A 27,542-nucleotide genomic window follows, 5' to 3' on the forward strand; every position below is an offset into this window, starting at 1 on the left:
CTTTTTATCCCCATTTTGAAACTCCTAAGACTTGAGGCTTAGGCTTCAATATCATAAATGTGTACACAACTGATTTCTTGTACCATGTGGTCTTGTACATTTCACCATTGTTCACACATCCAAATTTCTCTTTTGCATCCAGGAAATAAGCAAAGAGGTTAAATTTGTATGCACACTAAATAAACAGAAAAAACACTTGATTTTACTTGAAATCCAGGATATATGTTGACAATGTAAACAACTTCCAGTCATTTGTGTCCAATGATTTTTTTATATCTCTCACACTAAAAAGCTCACAATTATCAAAGGGAGATAATTCAATTTTTAAATGAATGTCTGCTATTTTAATTATAGATTTATCATATTTATAGACTGAATACCAACAATGTTTTTAAATGCCTTTTAAAATTAGATGTCATACTTTTTACTTCTGTGAGTAACATGAATTGAAGTAGCCGCATTTCATTGAATAACATTCCCAAAAACTGCATTTTTCAGAACAAAAACAACTTTAGACACCGTCCATGGTAACTACTCAACAGTCATATGATCTAACAATATTTTTTGGAGTAGTTTATGAGGTGGTAAATTCTAGCCAAATTTGATAAAAATCTGTGACTCTGCGTGCCACAAAAGTTTAAGTGGTTACAGAGAATGGCTATTAATAAGGATTAACTTTAAATACAGATGTGTGCCAAAAGTGAAGATAATTTTATTTTTTCTCTATATATTTAATTGAAAAAACATTCTGTTAATTCACGGGAATGGCAACATTCCTTGACAGATTTTACCACAAATTTCTTGATAACCCAAGAAATTGTTTTATTCGATAAAAACAATAGTTTTTATCTGATCAGCATCGATATTTAAAAAAATATTTTAATTTAAGTGCGACATGAAAATTTAAGTCATATACGCACAATAAATTATATAGTCAACATTGATATTGAATTTTAGAACTGATGTAAATGATGAACCATCTTTTTCTAAAAACTAAATATGTAATGATCTTTTAGAAAAAAGATAAGTACACATTTTCTGGTTTAAGAACGGATATAAATAATGAAATTGGACAAAAATTGACCATTTGCCAGCAATTTAACTATATGTGGTTTTCAATAAAATATATAGAAAAAATAAAATTATCTTCACTTTTGGCACAGATCTGTACATATATTTTGTGAAAATTCATAAGAGGAGAATGTTCTCTAAATGAATTTCGCCTTGGGATGGAAGTGTTATCGCTTCGCTTTAATATTAATTATGAAGAAGAGTGGGAAATACCCTCAAATGTGTGGATAAGTTGAAATTCTCGTGAAATATTTCGTATGCTAATGATACTGTGGCACGTCCCAAGCACTTTTAAGATACACTTGGATACACTACGTTTATTTATGACACAAAATTTAATTAAAATTGTGTTAAGCATTTGCGCCTGAACGATTTTTGTGCAACACTTGGAAAAATTAAAATTGACCCTCAAGTGACCAACCAACCAAGTCATGTGATATTATATGACTTTGAGCAATCTCTTTGTGCAAATTGTCTGTATTTAAGTTAGCCTTCACATTGTATCAAAATCGAGCTTGAGTTCTTTCTTCGGGCAGCCTTAAAATAGCTGCGCAATCGCCTACAGCATATATAAAATCAAGAGCGCACAATCGAAGTATAAACTGCGCATTTGCCGGGGATAGCAGAGTTGATGTTGACATCCTAAAACAACAACATTTCAAGGTAAGTTAACATATATAGATATATGTATATGAACAATGAATGTAAGATTCTGCAGTATCGTTTAACAGTAATACGAGGGTCGTTAAATAAATAATGCAAAATGTCATCTAAAAATAGGAAAAATACTTTCAGTCCCTAAAAGCATTCCCTGTTAACATTTACACATGTCTAAAGTCTTTGTACCCATGACCAGAGAACCTCAGCATACTCATCTTTTGGGATGCGCAAAAAACACTGATGAATAGCATTTCCTATGATATACTCGAAATTGTAAAGTCTTCTTTTGATTGTTTTCATAAAAATGTTTTCATTTTTGTTAAAAAAAGATCTCATAATGGCTAAGATCTAGCTAATATGGGGGGTGGCTAGGCTTTGTAAACTTACTTTTCTTCAAAATATTATTTATTTCTCTATGCTTATTTGCAGCAGCGTTGTCAGGTACAGAAAAATACCCTGAGGACCGGTATTTGGACTTGCTTTGTAGGAAATCTGCTTAACTTTCCAGAGTGAAACTTTAACATAAAAGTTACCATTGATATTTCTTCCTTTGGCTGTATGTACATGTTTTACTGAACCTCTTGAATAAAAAGAAAATTTATAAAACATATTTGGGGCCCTTGCTTCTCTTTGCAATGATAAGACGACAGCTTCCTCTTTGATTTAACATTTTTTTCTTGATCTTCCTTTTCGGCTATAAAAAAAATCACCCATGTTACGACATCTATCACTCAAGTTTATCAAATCATCTTTTTTCTAAAAATGTTCATTTTTAAATAGACCATTGGGCCAGTTAAAGTGTGTTTTCTCTTGAGCATTTGTAAGGAAATACGGCACCCCTCTGATAGAATTATTGTTAGATTTATTTCATTTGTCAGAACTCTATAAATTGTGAGGATGATATGTTTAGAGTCTTAGCAATATCTATCAAAGTAAATATGGCATTTTCGGATATCATGTTGCTTACAGCATTGATATTTTTTGGTGCCCCTACAGATTTCGATTGATCAGTTTGACTGCAATATTTTACTTGTACTTTTTTACTTTTGAATTTCCGAATCCATCTGAAAACTATACGGCGTGAAAGACAAGTCTTTCTACACATTATAATCATATCTTTAATATTGGTTTTTCATCTTTTTTATGTAATAAAGCACAATTTTCACATACGCCCTCATTTTCATCTTCTTGGCAGAGATCATTTTTAAACAGTATCAGCTCAGTGTAGTGACCATGCTTACTTTAAAAGTGAATTCCTTTGCGAGAACAATAGGAAAAAGCATGGGGTTTTCTGTGATTAGGGGTTCCTTCATAGAACTTTCCAACTGTTAAAAAATAAAACTAAATACCTCTACATTTATTATGATAAACTGTATGTCGCATTACTTTTTGAACGACCCTCGTATATTGGGTTTTAGTTATCGTTTCACTGCAACACAACTTCCTGAATTTACATGTTAAACATATGCTTTAAAAACAACTATCACCTTCCGAAACTGTTGATAATAAGCTGGGTTAAGACATAAAAACAAGTCTTTATTGTTTCAGCATAAAATAAATTTAATATCTGGGAGATCTTTTCATTTTCAACCATGATTATCTTTTGATAGATTCTTCTTGGAAAAAATAGTGCATAAATTAAAAACAAACAAAAAAATACTAATTGTAAATATTCTCAGCAAAATTAAATACTATATATATATATATATATATATATATATATATATATATATATATATATATATATATAACTAAGATTATTTTTTTGCTAAATTACTTACTTTATACCGCTAATTGTAATGATGGCCTTTAAATCATTATATAAGTAAAATATCACACACACACACACACACCCACTCACACACACACACACATGGGCCGCAAATTTTACCTCCAATTTTTTTTTTCTGCAGATGCTTATGTAGATTACTATGCAGACATGGTTTAAACAAGTTTAATTTACGGTATAAAGAAGCTAAATGTTACATTTAAACAGTGTGGTCTTCCTGTTTTGCAGAAATTCGTAAATTTTGCTATTTAATTATGGCCTTACCATACAATCAGTGGACATAAGTAGTCTACCAACAGGGGTAATGGTTCCGAGATTCATGAACCTATTCTGCAAGGGAATACCCGCATTATTTTATTAGCTATATATATTAAAGATGTACTTCCATAAGGATACCCTTTTAAAGCTACTTGCCTATAATTTAAAAAAAAATGAATCTACACTTCATGGGATTCTTATAGTAAAAATCTGACTAATTGCATCCTTCTTGTTCTTGAGAAAACAATGTGCATGTAATATTATGTGTTTGTCAAATTTTCAGAATGGCAGTCTGGGTATCAACCATGGGGTCAAACATACCAGAGGGAGCAATAAGAGCTGGGTATGAGGGGGATGGAAAACCACTTTTTATTGCCAAGGCTAGAATAGAGGGCACCATGACGCCTGGAAAATGCGGATTCCATCTTAATGGAGCCCATATTCCATATGGCACGAAAGAACAAATCATTAATCAATACGAGGTCCTGGTTTTGCCTTTAAAAAATTTTGGGTTTTTAGATTGGCAAAAGGCTTCTAACGGCAACGTGCCACACAATGCCTACGAAACGGACGGTGGAATCTATGTTGGTAGGGCGTTCCACAAAGGGAGCTTAGTGCCAGGGAAAATCCATGTTGAACACCGCTGTGCATACATTAGTTACGGAGGGAAAGAATTCAGTTATAAAGATTATGAGGTCCTGTCTGAGATAAAATGAAAACTGTACGACATTTGGAGCAATTTATAAAATCGACAGTGCTTTACTGAAAATACAGCATTTTTATCTGTTATTTATAATGTGAATTTTGTAACTTGAAAAAATGCTAGCACATATATCAATGTCTCTGTATTCTTAATTCAGCCTTTGGATTTTCTACTCTAGCGAAGTAAAAACAATAAAAATTATATTCAGTTTGCATATTTTAGAAACTTCTGTGTCTTATTTACGCTTTATCCCCCCCCCCCCAAAAAAAGGTCCATTCTTCTTTATTTTTTCATCTGCCAAAAAGAAGAAAAATAAATCCTCGTAATTTCCTGCCAAATCCAGACTGTTTGGCGGTACAGCCATGAATATTATTTTGCTTCGAATGTAGATGTATTTGACCATCATTTTCCAAAATACAATACAAAATACACCATTCTTGCTTTCTATCCCGACCAAAATTATATAAATGAGTTTTAAAGCGATGTATGTGTGTGTGTGTGTGTGTGTGTGTGTGTGTGTGTGTGTGTGCGCGCACACACACAAGAAAAGCTATTTTACATGTATCTATTTGTAAATAATTATACTTGCTATATTATACAACTGTCACAAAGAACATTTTTCATTGACCAGAAAATATAGCAGGATTCCTCATCATTTCAAATTTTCCTGTGGTGCAAACTTCACTGATGTGCTAATATTCGCGGTCCTTTCGCGGAGAAACCACTAAATAAATTGAAAAACACTCTGAATCACTAGTTTGACACACAAATGGTATCAATTATTTCGCAAATTAAAAAAGATATATAATAAAAACAGTTAATGGATATCGAGTACACCAAAAGTTAGAATGTAAAAAAAATAAATTAATTTATTACAACCCACAACCCCACCCCAATCAATACAATCTGAAAATTATATATATATATATATATATATATATATATATATATATATATATATATATATATATATATATATATATATATATATATATATATATATGAAAGATGATGAGCCTTTTTTCTAAAGGAATGTGTTTGTTTGTTTGTTTGTTTGTTTGTTAAACGTCCCTTTCGAGAATTTTTCAATTATATTGAGACACCACCACTTGACGATGGAGGGCTGCAAATGTAGACTTTTACTCGGCACTTAGGGCCATTGATCAGTGAGGGATCTTTTTCGTGCCAGCATCTACTGCGACATGGGACCTCGGTATTTACGTTGTCATCTGAAGGACTGGTCTCCTCCGCAGTAGAATTCGAACCCGCAACGCAAGGATCAACTCCTTATTCCGCGACTCTTGAGCAAACGCTCTAACCATTGCGCAACGCCGGACTTAAAGGAATGTGAAAAAAAATTCACACAATTATGTCTTGACAGCTGGAATTGATTTCTTTATGTTTAGTATAGCTTAGATTTTTCTCTATCTGTATACTATGTAGAAAGTAAATAATTTGAGCCTAAAAGTAATAATTTGTAAATATTCTGTGGGAGATTTTATTTCACTTATTTTAGTCAGAAACTAATATACATTTTTTGAACAGATCATAAATATGATAAAAGATTCAAGTTTGTATTTATTCAGCACGAAAAACTACTATGCCCTCAAACAAAAACTTATAACTTAAATCAAATTAAATGTAAAAGATAAACACTCCTGCTACCAGTAACGAACACTTACGAAAAATATTAACTTATGTTTAAAACGTATAATTGTGCATACTATTCTACATCGCATATCATATCGTTTTGTCCATGGCCTACTTTAAAAATGAGTATGTAATAAAGCCGTTCTTGATCTTAGTAGATACTTGTAATAATACGGTGAAGGAAACAGGCTAACATCTACACTCGAGGAGCATCGTGGTTTGTCTCAGCACATAATCGGACACACAATGCCACACACTAGAAGTCCTTATTACAAAAATACCAGCTCAGTTTTAAGAGGTCTACCTACCATACAACAGGCGCGAATCCACGAATTTTTTTTTCCGGGGGGGAGGGGGGGGGAGAGGGGGGTCCATCCCAGTCAAAAAAATTCCAACTCAAAAATTTCCTGACAAGCAAAAAACAAAAAAAAAAAAACAAAACAAAAAAAAAAAACAAAACAAAAACCTAAATTCCCTTCTTAAACGTATTAAAACCCAGAAAATCTGTTGCCAAGCAAAAAAAAAAAAAAAAAAATGGGGGAGGGGAATTCCATTTCACAACGTGTAAAACTCCTATTTCGTAGTGGCGATTTTGGGGTCCACTTTTCTGAGGGGGGTGGGGTGGGGTATAAAGTCATTCTTTATTTGCTTCAGTATATACTTTTAATAACTGTGCAAATTCCAGGGGGGGGGGGGGGTCCGGACCCCCCGACCCCCCCCCACCTCTAGATCCGCGCATGATACAAGAACCTGTGTTATGCGACAACAAAGGCAATGCTGCAGGTGATCATTCTATTTTTCATGCTTATTTGCGGGTTGCAAAGCTTCCTAGAGAAAGCAATACTGCTTGATATTGAAAAGTTCAAGGCTGATCTTGCTTCTTCGTCAGTTCTTTGTGATAAAGACGGCTCATTGGAGAATCTTATCAATAGCTACGTCCATGATGCAGCACTTTTAAGGTGTACTATGAAGAAATCAACGGAATATAGACGTGCACAAATAGATGCCTTTTTAAACTGATTTTAATCTTGTAAAGCTATTTTATTATCAAATGACTTCAATAATAATCGAAACTAGTGCTAATTGAAACAGGAACTGATACAGATGTTCCCAAAACGCTCCCTCACTCCCCCATGGACCTCATTCCCTACAAGCTTCATTAATTAATTATGCGATTCTTTTGATAAATAAATCATCTACGTTTTATTTTCATAAGTATTTTATCAAAAAACAACGCCGGTAAATTCCTTTGAGTATTAGCCAATCAGATTTCAACGCACGTACATCCCCATGTTTTCTAGATATTTCACAAATCTTCCCTGTAAAGAGACCCACAATAAAAAAAACTATGTGTGAAATCTCAAATATTTTCATTGAAAATTATGAGAGATACAGCCATATTAGTATTTAGCCAATCAGAATCCAACACACGTGCATGCATGTTCTTTCTTTCAATTTTGATAGTAGCAAAATGTAGTAACCCATTATACCTATCAATATTGTAAATTTGTTAAAAACTTAGAAAGTTACAGCCATTTAAAATTTGATCCAATCAAACTGCAGCACAGGTGCATGTGCATGCGCGTGTTTTCAAGATATCTCATATATATCATAATTAATGTAGAACCTCTTTTGTACGACTATCTTTTAAATTTCGAAGTTTTTCGTCAAAAAAACAAGAAGGTTATTGAGATTTTTGTGTCAGCCAATCGGAGCGATGCAGAGTTCTCCATCATTTCAAATTTAACTGTGGCGCAAGACTTACACGAAGTGCTAATATTCAAGGTCATTTCGCGACCGAATTCGCGAAAGAACCACGAAATAAATTGAAAAACACACAACCACAACGAATCAATAGTTAAATACACAAATGACATTTATTATTTGGAAAATTAATCAATAAGTTTAATAATAAAACTATTCATCGATATCGATTAAACGTATTAAAAAACAAAAATTAGGAAGTTTCCAAAGTATATTCATACTGTGAAAAAGACCCCCCACCCCACCCCCACCCCACCACACCCCCCAATACGTACTTATAAATAAACAAATATTCGGTTATAGAATCTGAAAAATAAAGGTACCAGTAACAACAAGTTTCAAGCATTAAACAATATTTTTGAATTTAAAAAAAAAAAATGTTTACAAAAGGTAAATTAAACAGCGTTTATCAAAGGGCAGAGGAAATTCTGGTAAGTAACACAATCACGCTAGGTATATATATTTGCAATCATTGGTCTGAAAACTGAAATTTCTTAAAACTTGTGAATTAAAAAAAAAATACTTAAGCTGTTTAGAGTCATAAAATAATATTTTGTTGGATCTATCGCTAATTTTTCAACATTACAAAAATACATGATTACGAAACTCGTACGATGTTTGACTCGCAGTGTCAATGCAATTTTAAAGACGTGGTTATCTGTAGACCTATAAAAGCATGAATTAATTAATATTAGAAATTTCATTTGCACTTATCGTGAAGTGTGAAAAAATGGCTTGTCTCTTTTCATTCAAGTGTCCAGCGAGGTCCAGAAGATAATTGATTGCACAAGCTAAATAATGGGCCCTAATTAGATGAAATTAACGGTTTAGCATTCGAAACTGAAAACGGTACGTAATTTGGAGGTTCATTTGGTTTACAAATTTATATTTGTCTTACTGACGACAACGATCTTACTGTGGCGCGAATATTTTAACTGTGGCGGAACTATGGCGCTGATTTTTTAACTGTGGCGCTAAGGAATTTAACTGTGGCGGGGCCGCCACGTTAAAAGGCCAATGGAGAACCCTGCGATGTACACGTGCAAGCGCGTGCTTTCTTGCTAATTCAACCACCTCGTCTTGTCTACACCACTAATATATGTTTATATAATGAGGCTCAAAGCATGTCATCAAAAGTAGGAAGGTTAAAGTTGGTTCAATTGTATCAGTCATTTCACTCCTCGCACGCGCGCACACGTGCGCGCAAAATGACTTTCGTTCTGCACATCTAGACAATATGCCTGTTAATTAAAAAAAGGTTCCATCTCAATCGGATGAATAGTTTCCGAGAACACTCGGGACAAAAAAGTACCGGAGAAGACATTTTGAAAAAAGAAAGTAAAAACAATATGTTCCAAAACTTCGTTTGGTTATAATATTATATTTATTATAATATCATATATTATACAGAGATATAAACAATTAAATGCGTGCTGTTACATATAAATATAAATTCTCTCAAACATGCCAATTATGACAAATAAAATATAAAACACAGGGCTTAATAGGTTTTTCAGCGAGAGTTTCATAACTGAGTAAATCAATAACTCTAATATATTCTGTAGTATTTCTACTATATTCAAACAATATCTGAAGACTCCTATCTGACTTGTGTAGAAAAGAGATATTTCATATTCAGTATATCTTGATAAGAACATTCTAATCAAGAAAAAAGCATTTCTCAAGAAAGCAATAAATGTATAAGCATGTTTACGTGTACTGAACATTGATTCACAAACAAGATCTAAATGGTGTTCAGAAAGTTTATCTGACATTTTTCTTTAAATCTCAAAAAAAAAGTTCAAGGAGGGAATATTTAAAATTAGTGATATTTTATGTTGAGAGAGTTCATTCTTGCTATAGTGATAAGGTTTTGACTATGTTTTGGTATGAAATGAAAAGCGGAATGCAGATATTGATACAAATCATGTAATTCTTTACAGAAAAAATCAGAGGTACACTGTACATGTGTCAGTGAAATATCTTAAACCAACTACAAATACCTATGGAGAAATTACAGTGCAGTGAACTAAATTTGTTACATCATCGATGCTGATTTGAATGCTTCCTTTGCTTGCTGATTTGAATGCTTCCTTTGCTTGCTGATTTAATGCTAGTTATCCTTATCCTGATGCTGCTTTATAATTAGGTCAATGCTACCGGAAGTAGCATCATGCTACCGGAAGTAGCATCATGCTACCGGAAGTAGATAATGAATTTCAGCATTGCCGTTTAAAGCAATAAAAGTGCCTTTTACTATCATTTAATCATAATATCTCACTATGTATCAATAATGTGAATACTTTAACCAATATTCTTTCTTTCTTTTGTAATTTTTTACTGAATTAAAACTCAATGATTTTCTGATGCTAGTAGGATAATGCTGATTTTATGTAGGTCAATGCTGGTTTTATCCTTTGCTTGCTGATGCTGATCCTGGTAATGCTATTTTTTTAAATGCTGATCCTGATGCTAGTTCGATCCTGATGCTACTAATGCTTATGCTGATGCTGGTTTATGTAACAAAATTAGTTCCCTGCACTGTATCAAATCAATAAAGAATTCCATAAACGAACCTCTTCTTTTATAAAGTAAATGTACGTTTTCTCACCTAACTAATCAGTTTTGGATTAGGCAAGATTGCTTTAAAGAACAAATTGGCCAATTCTATATCTTCAACAAAATGTCTACGAACTCTGTCATCTGTGACTTTTAAGATATACATACTTTCATATAAAAACAAAATCCTAATCCCCCCCCCCCCAAAAAAAAAAAATGAATAGCCATAAATCAAATTGAAAACACACTCTAGTGATTTTGTAAGAAAAATTGATCTCTTCATTTTAAAAAAAATCTTGTCTAATCCAAAACTGATTAGTTAGGTGTGTAATTTACATATCAATTACACTCACAAAACTAGAAAACTTTCCTTAAATAAAATTGTTTAAGCGCTTTGTGTTTGAATACGTTTTTTTGCACGAAACGATCACTGAGGCAAAAAAAAAGTAAATAAGGATTACAAGAGAAGTTCAGGAGCCCAAAGAGAAAGGCCATATATACGTAGGCAGAACGGTTTCCTGAAAACAAGCTATGATCGAAAGAAAATGATATAGATAATGCAACAACAAAACATGATATGTAAAAAAAAAATTGAAAGCATGTGAAAATTGATAATATAATGGAAATTATAACATTCATTCTTCTATGAATGCTGTTGGTAACAGAATGTTTGAGGGCTTTTATCTTTATAATATGTATAGTAATGATTGCGCAGATAGAAAGCAAACCGGAAATAGCAAATCTTATGAAAAAGTTTGCAAAGCAACAGGATTTCCCCTTCATCACTCGAAATTTTACCAGGTCTTAATAGCATTATTAATATAAATGCTGAAAATAGTGAACAATAAAATCATAATAGAACATCCGATGACAATTGACGCAGTGAGTCCTATTTTGCTCTGTAATGGATGAACTGTTAATAAATATCTGATCAAGGAGAGGAACACGATGTGTGCACTTGAGCTAGACGAAATAGTTTCAGTTAGGAAAAACACTGTTATTAACTCGAAAACACTTTCGGACGAGAGATATCTGTTATTAACATATAAAAGCAGGTAAGAAAAGTTACTTAGGCACAGACTGATAATGTTTAGAAGATCTGGAACTGCAAGGCAAGCAATGGTGACGAATGTTGGAGTATGAAACTTTTTATCCCACAAAATTTTGAAGATGGTGGCAGAATTTCCTACGAAACCCAGTAATCTAATTATCAATCCAAGTACTACGATAGATTTATCAAATCCATCCGAAGTAAGACTACTGCTTCTGGAACTGAACAAATAGAATTTGAATGATACAGACCCAGAAATGTCAGGATAATTGTAATCAGCAGAAAAGTTGCTCGTTTCGATCCGGATTTTTGAAGAGTTTGTTCTGTTGAAGTTGACGATGAATACCAAACTGTATGGATTTCATTCTTTGCCTTTTCTTCGGCAATACTTGATACATTCCATTCGGGGGTAATTGATGAGCTTCTCATAATTCTTTTTTTATTAATTGTCTTCTCTGTTTTCTGTTGAAAAAAAAATATTTGGGAACAAAAATCAATAATGATATTACAATACAAATTATTAAGAAAATTGTATAGATTGATTTAAAAAAAAAAAACACACACACACACACTCTAAAAAACTTTTTTCTGCTATATCATAACTTACACATATTCAAAGAAATTTTAATTCCACATACCTGTTTCTTATTTGCCTACATAGAGTCGATTTCTAAATACTGGCTTCCGATCAATGTTTGTGAATGTCAAAAAAGATAACAAGACCTTTATATGCATAATAAACCCACGCTTACTTTGAAACGTTTCTTATTAGAAGGACGGTTACAAAAATGTTTGAGGTTTCCCTTTCTTGTCATGCAGAAAAAACTATAGTTGAATGTTTTTCTTCTTCAACCCCTTGAGGTTATTTCCATCAAACATGAACTTGTACAAATTTACACCAATGAGGTCTAAATCATCAATATATTGATGACTTCTCGTGTTTCAGTGAAACATATACGAAGTACATGTGTGTATTCAGCTAATTCCTTTGGTCCCGTGCTACACGCTTTTGCTTACTCTACCTTAAAACCGACTTTTAATTCCTACGTTCAGCTTTCCTTTCTTCAAAACTTCAGGATAATTTTAATTATTTAACATAAACTTTCATATGCTGTTTTATATAGATATAAATTTGACATTTTTGTCGCTAAAATACCACATAAAGGATAAAATCTGGAATTGGTAAAATACCATATTCAGTAATAATTCTGTAAGGGGTACAATGCCACATTCACTATTGATAATAGAATGGGTTTTTTATACCACATTCACTTTTGATTCTGGAATGTGTATAACAGTAGTACTAAATGAAGTATTAATTGTGGAAGAGGTACAATATCACCTTCAGTATTCGTTCTGTATGGCCTACAGTACCACATTAAGTATTGATTCTGGAAGGGGTACAGTACCACACTGGGTATTAATTCTGGAAGAAGTACGGTGCCACATTCAATATTCATTCTGGAAGGGGTACAAAACCATATTCAGTATTAAGTATGGGGAACAGTACCACATTATTACGGTATTAATTCTAGAAGGGATACAATAACACATTTAATATTCATTCTGGAAGAGATACAGTACCACATTAAATATTCACTCCGGAAGGCGTACAATATTACATTCAGTATTATTCTAAAATTAGTACAATACCATACTTAGTATTTATTCTGGAAGGCCTACAATACTACAAGAAATCTTGATTTTGGCAGCGGTACAGTACCACATTCGGTAAAAATTCTGGAAGAAGTAGGGTACAGCATTAAATAATCTCTCTGAAGCGGTACAATGCCACATCCAGTAATAATTCTGGAAGAGGTACAGTGCCACATTCGGTATCAAGTCTGGAAGGGATACAATACAATATTTAATATTGAAACATTCTGGAAGGCGCAAAATGAAAGGGACACAGTACCACATTGGGTATTAATTCTGGAAGAAGACGGTACCATATTCAATGTACACTCTGGAAGGGGTACAAAAACACATTCAGTAATAATTCTGGAAGGGGTACAACACCACATTAACAGTGGCTGCAGATTTTTTGTTGACAACCTACACGAACAATCACGTTACTCGAATGATTCCGCACGATAAACGAACGATTAACCTGTTACACAAACGATCCTTCAAGCACACGATTCTACACATTACACGATCTTTTTTTTTTTTCTTTTTTTTTTATTTTGCTAAATAATTTTTGATGAAATTCATTGACTTTAGAGAACTGAAAAAAAAAAAAAAATAAAAAGCGGATATTTTTGAAACTAAAAAAGATTTAATAGTTATTTTTGATTACAAATAATTATGTGATTCGTTTACATAGGAAAATTGAAATTTTGTTTTATATTTTCGATACGTAAAGATGTAATTTATGATAGATTGCTGCATGTTTTATCAGACGATATAGGTGGGGCTTTGGTTTCAATTATATTACGATTTTATGACAGCTAGGGTGAAAGATAAGATAAAAAATTGGTATAAAAAATGAATGAAAACTATATCCATCTTTCCATTTGCGAATATCTAAATCAGCAATTATTTTACAATTCATTCACTTGCAGAAATTGTAACAATAAAGTAGGTATCAGGGATAAACACTGATAAAATTAACCCCGACAATTACGTAGTGTATATTCTCTGACTAAATATTTAAGTAAGCATTGGGAATTATTTATTTCTGGTAAAGATATACATTTTTGATGTATTGATATAAAGAATATCTTGACAACAATTAGCAGTAAAATTAATTAACATCAGAGAAAAAAAATCATTAAACATCTTAAATACGTTTTATCGATCATTAAAAGTTTTGCTAGTTAGGAGCAAGGGCTTTACCGTCCTTTGGACGAGTTCACTCCATCTCGCCATGTTACTTATGGGTGTATCGCCTTCGGATTCCAAACAATAACTTCTCTTCCAATTGTTTTAAAGTGTTAAAGAAATGTATATTGCACACTCGAATTACATCACAATAGATATACTTCTTTGTGATTGATTGATTGATTGATTGTATGTTGTTTCGAGAATTTTTCACTCATATAGAGACGTCGCCATATACCGGTGAAGGGCCTCAAATTTAGACCTTTGCTAGGCACTCAGGGCCATTGAGCAATGAGGGATCTTTATTGTGCCAACGCCTACCGTGACGCGGGTTCTCGGTTTTTTAAGGTCTCATGCGGAGAACCCGGAACCGTCACTTCAAAGTGCCGAGCGCTAGGCGAAGGATCAGTTATCGACTTATGTCAGTCGCGGCCGAGATGCAAACTCACGACCTTCCGATCACTAAGCGAGCGCTCTACCGACTAAGTACTAGTACCTTTTGTGAAGTCGGTATATCTGTGGATGAAAGAGCTACATTTGCTATTTTGTAAAGAAAGATTGACTACAATTTTAGAACATTAACTGCAACTTGTCTCTCCTTTTTAAAACATAGAGATCAGAATAAAGTATGCTGATCAATGTGTTTTCTGTATTCTTATTGAGTATTCATGGATTGTACCGAAACAAAAGACTAAACAAATTCAAGGCATTGTTACGTCAACTGATTATGACATCAAGATTAGTATGAATTGGAGTATCTGTTTTTAAAAACATCAAGTCGATATTAACTATAATTATAATGTCTTCACTGTTCTTGTTTAATGCTTTAAGGTTTTCTTATTTGAGCCAATCAGAGAGAGCTGGGAATGATAAAAAGAATATACATGTTTATACTACATAAAATGAATATACAATGATAAAATTGTTATGGATTACATAATTATGTATTTACCGGACTTCCTGGAAGTATCAATACATTTTTCGACAAAGATGCATTGTATAATGCATGAAAATGAAAAAAAAAAACTTGGCAATCGTATTTGCATGAAAAACTGTATTTTGGACAGTAGTGCATATAACTGAAACTGGTTGGAAAGGTTACATTATTCTAAAAAATAAATGATGAGTTATTAACGAAATAATAAACACAGGAAGCCAAGGAAACTGGTGCTCTCGCGTGATATATTTTCTGGTAGTGTACTCTCAAGTAGGGTGCTTCAAGTAGGGTGCTTGTATTACTTCACGTCCGATTCATTTCCCAAAAATACATAATGTTGCTAAGTACACAAGATTATTATTGTAGTACTTTTTTTTTCAAAAAACTCGTTTGTTCTGAAAAAGTGAAAATGACATTGGTAAAAGCGCTACACAGACATTCAATTGTAAAATGATATTTATATTTTCTTTTGCTGATCAAATTTCTAACAATTTTAAAGCAGTCGTGCGATAATAAATTGCTTGAAAGGAAGAAATATTTTAACTTAATGTTTTCGAAAGTTTGTAGCAAATAGTACAAAAACGAATACAAAATGAAAATAATGCAAATCTGGAGTCTCAATTAACCCTCTTCCCCGCAATCACGCATTTTAACGCATATACCATTTCCTATTTCTAACGCAAAATCACGCATATACCGTTTCCTCGCAATCACGCATTTTCACGCACTTTCAAAAGTAAATTAAATCTTCAATTTAATGCCAATTCCCTTCTTATTTATACTTCCTAAAACCTCATAAAATAAGAAATGTTATAATCTTATTAAAATATTACGTCAATTATTTACTCTAAACTTTAAAGAAACTTGTACCTCGCTATAAAGTGCTTGCGGGGAAAAGGTAACGTGATATTTCTATGATGTGAAATTTAAGTGTATGTTGCGTCACAGTTCAGAAAGTTGTAACGAGCTAAGAAGTCTTGGTGAATTGTTCAGTGATTTTATTCTACATTTCAAGTTATAATATTGATATATGTGCATGTTCACTTTACATTTTTGTATTAAATATAATATCAATAAATATTTTGTAATGTCTAAATATTTTTTTTATTTAGTGTGTCATTTTAATTATAAACAAGAACCTTAAGCTTAGATATTATTTTTTCAGAAAAAAATCTGATCGTCCGTGATATAAAATAGGAAAAGAAAAGTATGAGTGTGCATGATAAAATACTTAAAGAAAAAGTGCTTGGGATTTCCAAATCACTTCGACATATCCATGGTATTCGGAAATCCGTGTTCGAGATACCGAAGTTCAACTACTATGGGACTTTTTAATACAGGGACCCTTTATCAGTCGCATAGGTTATAAAGACCCAATTACAACAGCCATATTTGATTTTTAACACAGTGTGTGCACCGGGAGCGATATTTTTTAGGTTTAAGAGGACAGTCCTGGTTAATAAAAATCAGACAAGGTTTAGCAGAGGAAATACTACTTTATAATGAAAAATGTTCACTTCAAAGAATTGTTTCCACAACAAAATGCCGTACTGAGGTTAGATCCTTTGGCATGTGTCAAACCCTTGTTTTAATTGTTACAATTGCTAGTTTTTTTTTTGTGCTTTGCATAAATACGGCCAAGATAAAAAGTTATAAGATAACTACTGATCCTGGTGCACTATTATCGGGGTATTTTTATACCTGAACTAATTTGCAAGACAATTTCATGGCAAATCCTTCGAATCCGTCAACCTATTTCATTAAACTCTGTATTCTTTTTACTCGTTCCAGCAATCGCTTGAAGTGGGCCCATTTCGTTACACTTTTTTTTAGCTGGTCGCTGCAGCGTGTAGTACATATAAATAATATGTGTAAATTTTTACTTCAGTGAATGTGCATTTGCGTTTGTTCCCCTTTGAATTGCATTGTCCTGTACAATTGATATCGTATATCTTTAGTAACTTTAGTCCTGACGTGACAGAAGCATAAGAAGTATTTCTGTTGCACCCAAATATTATACAATGACAATGGAAGAGATGCCAGCACAGGTAAATGTAAAGTAAAATACATTGAATGCAGAATTTATTCAGAAACTTCTGTGTGAAAGAAGGTTTCTTGTTGTGGCTTTCAATTCAGAATTAAGATATATGGACGACGTTTTATCAAATAACAATATTCATTTTCATTCCTACGCTGATTCAATATATCCCTATGAACTTGAAATAAAGGTCACATCTGTCTCATATGTGGATATTGTACTAGAAAAAGATGTTAATGGTAACCTTACAAGAACACTTTATGATAAATATGATGACTTCAACTTTTCTATCGTTTAAACTATCTTTTATTTGGAATGTCCAGAGTACAAATATACATAGTCACATTCTTGCCACTTTTTCTCTATTTCTTATAAAAACAACTCTATTAAAGTACCTTTATTAAGGTATTTTGAATAGCTTCATAAAGCCTTTTTTTTTTTTTTTTTTTTTTTTTTTTTTAGATATTTCAAGCTATATAGCCTAATCAAGAGATTGTACTGGATCTGTTAATTTCCTTTAAAGTTTTTGTATTTTGTAAATAATTCACGCGTTTATAAATTAAGCTGGGGGAATATACTTGTAAGAAATAAACTCAAATAACATATAGTGATTTGTTTTTGGTAATGGCACTGAAAAATTATGACGCCATCGTGTCTTCCTTCCTACCAATACTGTGTTAGTCGTATCAATTTGAGTTCTTTAGACAAATATGTAAATGGGGTTCAATTAAAATAAAACCCAAAGACACTGAGGTACAAGTAATGTTAACTGACCGTTGTTTATTTTCCTTTTTTAAAGAAAGCTGCACCGGCTGATTTCGTGGATTCAACGATACCCTATATTGGAGAATAAACGCGATTTCAAATATAATACATAATTTTGAGTATTATATCCAACCTAATGAACCGTCAACAAGGCTGAGGTATATATAGGGGTTGGAAGAACATATTCTAAAGAAGACAAATATGCGGACAAAGATAACTCTTCTCCATTTACTAATTCAGCTTTAAGTTTCAGAGACAAGCTAAGGACGACTTATTTTCATAATTATTGTATTTTAAAAAATTAATGAAATTGTCACGATTCAAAAAGACGAAATTTCTGACTTTCTTAGGATTAATTGACCGGCACAAGAGATGAATGAGGATATATTGAAGTTATGCTGAGTGATTCTACTAAGAGATGTATGACCTCTAACTGAATTTTGCTGGGTGATTGTATGTAATTTATCCTAATGTATATAAATTGTGATAAAAAGTGGAAAATACCCCCTTGTATGTGGGTAAGTTGAATTTCTGTGAAATATTTTCTAAAGAAGTCAAATTCCGACTTGCCCCCAGCATTTTATATGTACCAAAGATCACAATAAATTGACTTATGTAACAAACTTTTCACATTAATTTTGTTTTGCACTTGTGCCGATGCGATTTTTGTGAAACATTTAGGAATTAATAAGTGTCCGTCAAGTCATCAAAAGTCATGTGACATCACAAAAATGCTTTATTATATAATATATGTTTAAACTCTCATTACAAGTTGACTGAAAATTCATACATAGATTACATATTGAAATTAAAAACTTTCTCAAAATAAAATGTATATTTTAATGCATATTAAGCTTATGACACGAGCCTTAACATAGCTTCTTCTATTTCTCTTGTTAAAGAATAAAAAAAATATTTTCCGAAGTAGAATGTATGGAGAAATAATTGTTCTAAAACTATTATCGTAATTGTCGTGTGACACATGAAAGACATAAACAAGTTTTTTTTTTTCCATTTTCTTATTTGCGTGCGTATCCAAAATGTTTTTATATATTCAGAATTTTTTTCAGCTAATTATCAATAATTGATTAATGGTTTAATAAAGTGAAGTTATTTTGGGGTCCACTTTCGAAGAAAAAAAGTTCGAAACAAGAAAGTATTTTTTCTGACAAAACTATCCATAATTTCAACATTTTTTTATGTATTTCTTTTTAATGCTATCTATCATTATTTTACATTTTCAATGAGACATCGATGCGCAGCGTACGTCTGAGTCAGTGTTTAAGGGACAGTGCCGTTTTGTGGGGACTCAGCAACAGGTGGCAATGAGAAGAGATGCTATGGATCTCATCGAAATGGTGGAGACGTTACGAGGATCAGATATTCAGTCCTTTTTTATGTCCTGCGGAAGCCGTAGAGAAGGATACAGATTTGAGGAATCAGATACAGACGTTATACTGTGGTCTAAAGACCACAAAGTTATCTGGGAGATGGAGCAGGCACAACATTACAACATAAAATACACAAACATTGATTCTCTCAAACTGCTCTGAAAGTCCAACAGGTTACACGATACTAGTATTAGTATGAATGACAGACTTTTCATACTTAGTTCTGCACTCCGACGAATCACACTCTCTGGCTTATGTCCAGGTTTTATTGAACATGAACCATGTAGTAATGGTTTTATGTACGATATGGATATTGACAATGTTCATTGTTTTGCCTATGACTTTTGACCTCCATCAGCTTATCCATGGATAGCCAGATCTCAAGCCTGGCCTGGATCTCAAATAGTTGAGGACCGGAAATAGTTAGAAGTGGATGTCACGTCGTACCATAAGGACACAAACTAGGAAATCTTGAAGTCGATGAATGGAGAATCCCTTTCTAATTTGCGGAACAAAAACTTGAGTTCTCAATTAACCACTGTCAGTTTTTAACGTATGGCTTGCTAAAATTTTTCCTGCAAGAAGTTGTTAGTGCTGAGGATGAAATACAGTGTTCCCTATCATATGAAAACAGCAGTTTTCTGGATACTCCAGCAATACACAATTAGTGACTGGTATCCTCAAAATCTGCTGGAGTGTTTTGGGGTGTGCTTTAAGTTTATCCTAAAATGTGTGTATCTAGGAGTTTGTCCTAATTTTTCATTCCAGAAAACAACACGTTTTTGAATAATATCTATGGGAAAATACAAATTGTTTTATTCATTAGACTACATGCGTTGTATGAGAGTGGGCTTGCATCCCTGCAATACAGTCCCTCCATCACCCCCTATATCCATGTGGTACATAATTCTAGACAGCTTATCCGCACAGATGAACAAATTCTGATCCCCGAGAAAGGATCCAGAAAAATAACAGTCGAAGAATTAGGCCTATGTATTTTCTATATAAAGAAGGTTTGCATCATTGCATAAAAAGCCTACAAATACTTGAACAATTGATAAGTAGACAAATGACACAGTATATAGTCAACCTGTTACAAAAACTGGTGACCGATGTTTCTCAGAGCACTGCATTTTTATTACACAACCAGTTCTTTAACAAAAGTAGAAACAAAATTAAGTATACAGCTGACAAAGTATCCAGGTACATGCTGAAATTAGTCGTTAAATTTGGTCATGTTTCAGGAAGATTATTTTTATCCATGTATTTTTACAGGACCTGCAGATACATGAAAGCTTTAACTACTGTAGAGATCACAAAGGTCAAGCTAAATCAGATATGTATAGGGCACATGTCTCAATATTTTAGAGAAAAAGAGATCGATGAAAGCGAATTAGAGAAGCAAATCTGGATAAACAAGGGAAAAATAGTTGAGGCAGGGGAAATTTAGAAAAAAAAAACATCTGTTATATCAAAGAATTATTTCTAGAACAGCAATATAGTTTAAATAGCATCGAAGATCTGAACACATTGTTCATTCCAGCTATTTTACTGTTACATATGTTGGAGTACTTGTGCTACAAAAAAATTGATCCAGTGAAAGCACAAACATCACTAAGTGATCTTCAGTCACTAGTTCACCAAAACCAAGGATGGTCTCCCTCTAAGATCGACGGAGATATATCGTGGCAGGTTTGAGGGATCTGTCAACAGATTTCTGGAAAGTACAAGTCTGCTTTATATTCATATTTGCGTTCAACAGCACACGATCCTGAAAGCAAATTTGAAATTGCTTCATTAATGAGAAAACTAGCTATCATAAGAGTAGCTATTTTTGACCGTTTCGGGTGAAAATAGCATTACAATATATTAATAAATACAACACGTTTAGGGAACAAATGTGATTCATGAATGTGGTAAGTCAAATAAATTAAACAAGTAGACAAACAATCTACATGTACACATTTATCCTATCAATTAACTAACTATGAAACCGTAGTTTTCTCCTGTAAAATGTACTTGTACAAGTGAAATCCAAATAAAGAATTTTCCAAATAAACAAGAAAAATAATGAATTAATAACTTCAAGTTTGTGCAGAAATATAAATATGTACTGTTACAAGTTTATACCAAAAAGTGCTAGAATATGATAAATAGAAAATATCCTTCAACAGTGTCTTGTATTGAATGTGTGTCTTTTTTTTGATGGATTGAATGTTATAAAAATCTTAAATTGAATTTTACTCCATACATGTAATAGCTTACATGTATCATTTTATATATACATGTAATAGCTAATAAACTGATTTCTTGTACAATTTACCGGGTGTTTACTTGCTATTCCATGTAAGTGCATGTTGTTGTCGGGAAACTTACAGATGGTTATAAATGTACAGTTGTACCATTGTTGAAAGACACTTGAATATTACATTACATCCTTGTAACTGGCTTCAACGTATTAACATGCTTGGTATTGATTTCTTTCTCTGTAGCATTCCTTTTACACAATTAAACAATTTTCAACAATTTTTATTTCCAGCTTTTTATTGATAGCAATCTAGGATATATCATAAGCAAGACTTTTTCTGCAAGCATGTTAAAAAAAACATTCCCGAATTAATATCTAATTTCTTTTTATATACATTTTGCATTCTTTTATAGACCATTTAAGTGTTATGTGATCTCTCAACCCCACAACCAAATTAAATTATTTAGATTTTCTCGGTATTTGTATGTTCTTTGACATACGTATTATTCCAGGACCCCGACATGGATTTCGGAATGCTTTATTTTTAAATTGACATTCCAAGGCCGTATATGGCTGTTTAGAAACGTTTATTGGTAAATAATATGATAAGATTACAAGTACAATATATGGTTAATTAACGGATACATGTTCCATGCTTTTGGAGGGCAAACGCATATAATACAAGAAATAATACCAAGGCGATCGCTAAAAAAGGTGAGAGGAGTAAATCGAAGGTACTACAATGCTTGGATCTGTAGCTGTAGTTCTCTGATTTGTCTCTCCGAAATTTCTCAACCAGAGAGCCACAGTTCTGCAGCTAACAAATCACCCCTGTCCACAGTTCTTTCCAAATTTCACTGATCACGGACCATGTGGTAGTTTTATTAGGAATGTGGAATATGATATTGCTCCCTATTTTGTTTATGACTGTTGGCCTCTAGCAGTTCTCCTGGATAGATATGTGGCCCCTTGTTCTTGATATAGTTAGAGGTGGATGTTACGTCGTACCAGTTGGACACAAACTAGAAAATCGTAAAGACAATGATTGAAAGATCTCCTTCTCTCTTGCAAATAACTCAATGAACCACTGCCAGTGTTTAGCGTATGGCTTGTTTAAATTGTTCCTAAAAAGCTAATTAACTATGGGATATGTATTAAGAATAAATAATTGTATTACTTTTATATAAAGACGACAGTTTTGGGGTGCCTCGGAAAACTCAATTCTTGACTGTTGTCCTCAAAATCTGCTGAAGGTTTTCTGGGTTTTCTTTGAATTTATCCTTAAATGCGTGTGCTAAGGAGTTTCTCCTAATATTTTCCCTCCAGAAAACAACACACGCTTCTGAGTAAAATCGTTTATTTATTAAAATTCATAAGTTATATAAAAAGGGATTTTTACACATATCAGCAGTTGAATAAAAGATTTTCTGTATAATCCTAGACAGCTTATCCACAAGATGAAGATTCTTAAGTCTGGGATAAGGGAAAGACAATTGTGACTTAGTATACAAATCGGATCTGCGTAACTGCGCATGCATAAGAAACATAAAAATCCTACAACAGTTGTCATATACACAGTTGTCACTCAATGTTCGAAAACGCGTGAATGCAAGGAACATTTTGCAAGATTCAACCTGATTTGATTTTATTTCAATAAATGACAGGCCCCAATGTTTGAGAAAAGCCCTACTTCAGCTAGAAATTTTCGCTATTAGTTAGAAAGTGTCCCTAAGCGGGATTCGACGCTATGTTATGTTTATAGTATATAAGATACATATATATTTTAACAATTAAACTTGCGTATGCCTGTGAGTTAAAACACAAACAGCACTAATGAAAAAAGATAAAGAAAACAAATAGTGATTGAAAAACAATCCATAAAAAATACAAATCTGTAAAGAGGGCATAAAACACAAACCCCTGAAAATTCCAGAGGTGGGATCAGGTGCCTAGTTTTTGTTTGTTTGTTGTTTAACGTCCCTCTCGAGAATTTTTTACTCATATGGAGACGCCACCACTTGCCGGTGAAGAGCTGCATATTTTGTCCTATACTCGGCTCTTACGGCCATTGAGCAGTGAGGGATCTTTATCGTGCCAGCACCTACTGCAACACGGGACCTCGGTTTATACGGTCTCATCCGAAGGATCGGTCTCCACGTCCCACAGTGAGATTCTAACTCGCGACGTAAGGATCAACTCCTTACTTCGCGACTATAGAGCAGACGCTCTAACCACCGCGCCACGCGGGCGACTAGGTGCCTAGTAGTAAGCATCACTAAGTGATCTTCAGAAACAAGTCCACTAAGATATTATCCCACTTCACACAAATTTGTACAATATTGATTAGAGATCACACGATGCCCTGAAATTTCTATTCCACCGGCTCCGACCAGGAAGTTAATTAAAAATCGGGCGCGAGATTCTGTTCTACGCGTTTCTGATGTAAGCGAATGGCGGCAAGCAAACAGTTTGTTGAAATTTATTGTATTGCATTTCACACCCTGGATGACTCCATAGTAACTGCCGCGGAAGGAGTCGTATCATGACAGATTTTCAGGATTTGTCAACAGATTTCAGATAACCAACAGGCTGCTATTATCTGTTTCTTGCATTCAATTAAACAAAATCTGATAAGCGAAATCCAAATTCCTACACAGATAAGAATTCTAGTTTTTCTCATTGTTACATTGTATCAATCCTTTTTTTTTTTTTTTGGAATGAATGACACAAGAGTTTTTTTTTTAAATTCAAATATGTATAGAATAAATCAAGAATCCCAATTAAGTTACACTATAAGACAAACATATCAAATTAGTGACATAGTTTTTTTCTTAATATTAAATCAAAATTGTACTGCAAATGACCTTGCACCAGTGTAAAAAAAAAAAAAAAATTAAGCAGAATTTTCAAAATAAACAAGGGAAAAGCATGAATCATTGATTATAATATTATATATTATACAGAAATTATACAATTAAATGCGTGCTGTAACATATATACATGTATATTTATCAAACATGTTTTATATGACAAATAAAACATACTATAAAACACAGGGTTTTATGGGATTTTCTGCGAGAGTTACATTTGAGTCTTATTACTAACTATAATATTTTCTGTTGAATTTCTACTATTTTCAAACAATATCGAAAGACCCGTATCTGACTTCTGTAGAACAGAGTTATTTCATATTCATGATATCTTTATTAAAAAAAAAACACAAATCAAGAACAACATTCCTCAAGAAAGCAAAAAATGTGTAAGCATGCATACATGCACTAAAACTTGTTTCATAAGCAAGGTATAAACGATGTTCAGAAAGTTCATTCCACATTTTTCTTTAAAATTTAAAAAAAAAACAAATACAAGGAGGTAATATTTCGAATTTGTGATATTTTATGTTCAGAGAGTCCATTCTTGCTATAAATAATGTTTTGACTGTGTTTTGGTATCAAATGAAAAGCGGATTGTAGCTATTGATACAGATCATGTAATTCTATACAGAAAAATCAGAGGTACATGTATCATTGAAATATCTTAAAAACAATATATAAATATATAATATAAAAACTTATTTCGTCTAGAAAAAAGCTGTAAAAAATAATATCTAAATTAGCTCTTTTAATTTCCTCCAGGCTTTGAAAAGTTATGTACCATCCTTAGCATGCATAGAAAAGTACATGAAAATATCTCTATCGTAAACTTTTCTTCAATAAATAGAAAAATATTGTATAATGTCGAAAGGTGACACCCAACGTTAAGCAGGAATTGAGTGTCTTTGGACTGAACCCACCTCCGAAATTAATCGTAGACAAGTGAAGAAAATAAAATGCATAAATATTTTTCGTAAAACTTCCTAATCAACAATGGTATAAAACTGTATTAGCACGTCTTGATTATAACTTTAAAGTCTCCGTTTTCCTATGCAGAATGGAACATGTTTAGCAATCTCAGCAGAGATTTTTAAGTTGCTCTTCAAAACATACATTCATACATTATATTTGAAAAGCAATGTTACAAATTTTCTATTTAAAAAAGTCCAATTACGATACGCTTTCATTTCCTTCTTTTTTCCATTACATAAAGATGTTAAGGATGGGACTTTGTAATCGTAAGCGAATTATTACATGAAGGTTTTTTAAGTATTTTGAAATCTGAAGTAAATTTTTGCAGATTAAAATTAGACAATGAGTAGGTATTTAAATTATCTAAATTCAGCGCTTGTATGTGTTTGTTTTTCCTATAATGATACGGCACAATCATTAATTTATGGAGAAGTCTTATATAAGCAGTGCCTGCTGTCCAATCCAATTATGATTATGCATAATAAAATATTGTTTAAAATTAAATTAATTTTGAATGTAGCTAATAATAATCATCAGAAAGAACTGAAACACTAAGAAATTGATTTATGCCTTTTTCATGAAATGTCACGCGTAGAAATATACACTGAGAAACGCGTAGTATTGTGACGTCACAATGACGCGACGAAAATTATATAAATATACCAATAACATTTATAAAACTTTAAAAAAAATAAAACTGTTTAACCCTTTGTGTTTAGATGCGTTTTTTGCACGAAACAATCAATGAGGCAAAAAAGAGTAAATAAGGATTACAAGAGAAGTTCAGGAGCCCAAAGAGAAAGGCCATATCATATACGTATGCAGAATGGTTTCCTGAAAACAGGCTGTGTTCGAAAGAAAATGATATAGATATTGCAGCAACAAAACATGAAATGTGAAAAATTTGAAAGCATGTGAAAATTGTTAATATAATGGAAATTATAACATTCATTCTTCTATGGATGCTGTTGGTAACAGATGAATGTTTGAGGGCTTTTATCTTCAAAATATGTATAGTAATGATTGCGCAGATAGAAAGTAAACCGGAAATAGCAACTCTTAAGAAAAAGCTTGCAATCGACAGGATTTTTCCTTCATCAGTCGAAACTTTACCAGGCCCTAATGTCATTATTAAGATAAATGCTGTAAACATTGAACAATAAACCCAAATCATAATAGAACATCCGATGACAATTGACGCAGTGAGTCGTATTTTGCTCTGTAATGGATGAATTGTTAATAAATATCTGATCAAAGAAAGGAACACGATGTGTGCACTTGAGCTAGCCGAAATCGTTTCAGTTAGGAAAAACACTGTTATGAACTCGAAAACACTTCTGGACGAGAGATATCTGTTCCTAACATATAAAAGCAGATTAGAAAATTTACTTAGGCACAAACTGATAATGTTTAGAAGATCTGAAACTGCAAGGCTAGCAATGGTGACAAATGTTGGAGTATGAAACTTTTTATCCAACAAAATTTTGAAGATGGTGGCAGAATTTCCTACGAAACCCAGTAATCCAATTATCAATCCAAGTACTGCGATAGATTTGTCAAATCCATCCGAAGTAAGACTACTGCTTCCGGAACTGAACAAATAGAATTTGAATGATACAGCCCCGGAAATGTCAGGATAATTGTAATCAACAGAGAAGTTGCTCGTTTCGTTCCGTATTTTCTGAAGGGTATGTTCTGTTGAAGTTGACGATGAAAACCAAACTGTATGGATTTCATTCTTTGCTTTTTCTTCGACAATACTTGATACATTCCATTTGGGAGTAATCGATGAGCTTCCCATACTTCCTGTTTTGTGAGATGTCATTTCGAAACATCTGTTGAAAATATTTGTGCATATAAAGCAATAATGACATTTCGAATACAATTTTTCTTTTAAAAATATGTGTAGATATATTTAAAAAACACACAAAAAACTTTTTTCTGCTATATCATAACTTACGCATATTCAAAGAAATTTTAATTCCACATA

General features: G+C 32.8%; 2 protein-coding genes across 2 annotated transcripts in view; one reads left to right on the forward strand and one right to left on the reverse strand.

Moving 5' to 3' along the window:
- LOC133197997 (colorectal mutant cancer protein-like) overlaps positions 1–27,542 on the reverse strand; it is a 91,697-nt gene that overhangs the window by 13,586 nt on the left and 50,569 nt on the right. The gene's annotated exons all lie outside the window — the stretch shown is intronic.
- LOC133197950 (natterin-3-like) lies at positions 1,632–4,697 on the forward strand. Its single transcript, XM_061334119.1, has 2 exons — positions 1,632–1,734; positions 4,062–4,697. The coding sequence occupies exon 2, from the start codon at positions 4,063–4,065 to the stop codon at positions 4,492–4,494; it is 432 nt and encodes a 143-aa protein (XP_061190103.1). The 5' UTR covers positions 1,632–1,734; position 4,062; the 3' UTR covers positions 4,495–4,697.

Source organism: Saccostrea echinata, unplaced genomic scaffold, assembly GCF_033153115.1.
Source record: "Saccostrea echinata isolate AGI-Se365-2 ecotype Australia unplaced genomic scaffold, CSIRO_AGI_Sech_v1 ptg000032l, whole genome shotgun sequence".
NCBI lineage: Eukaryota > Metazoa > Mollusca > Bivalvia > Ostreida > Ostreidae > Saccostrea > Saccostrea echinata.

Excerpts from the sequence above, each read along its gene's own strand:
- LOC133197950 (XM_061334119.1), top strand. The coding sequence starts at position 4,063 with ATGGCAGTCTGGGTATCAACCATGGGGTCAAACATACCAGAGGGAGCA.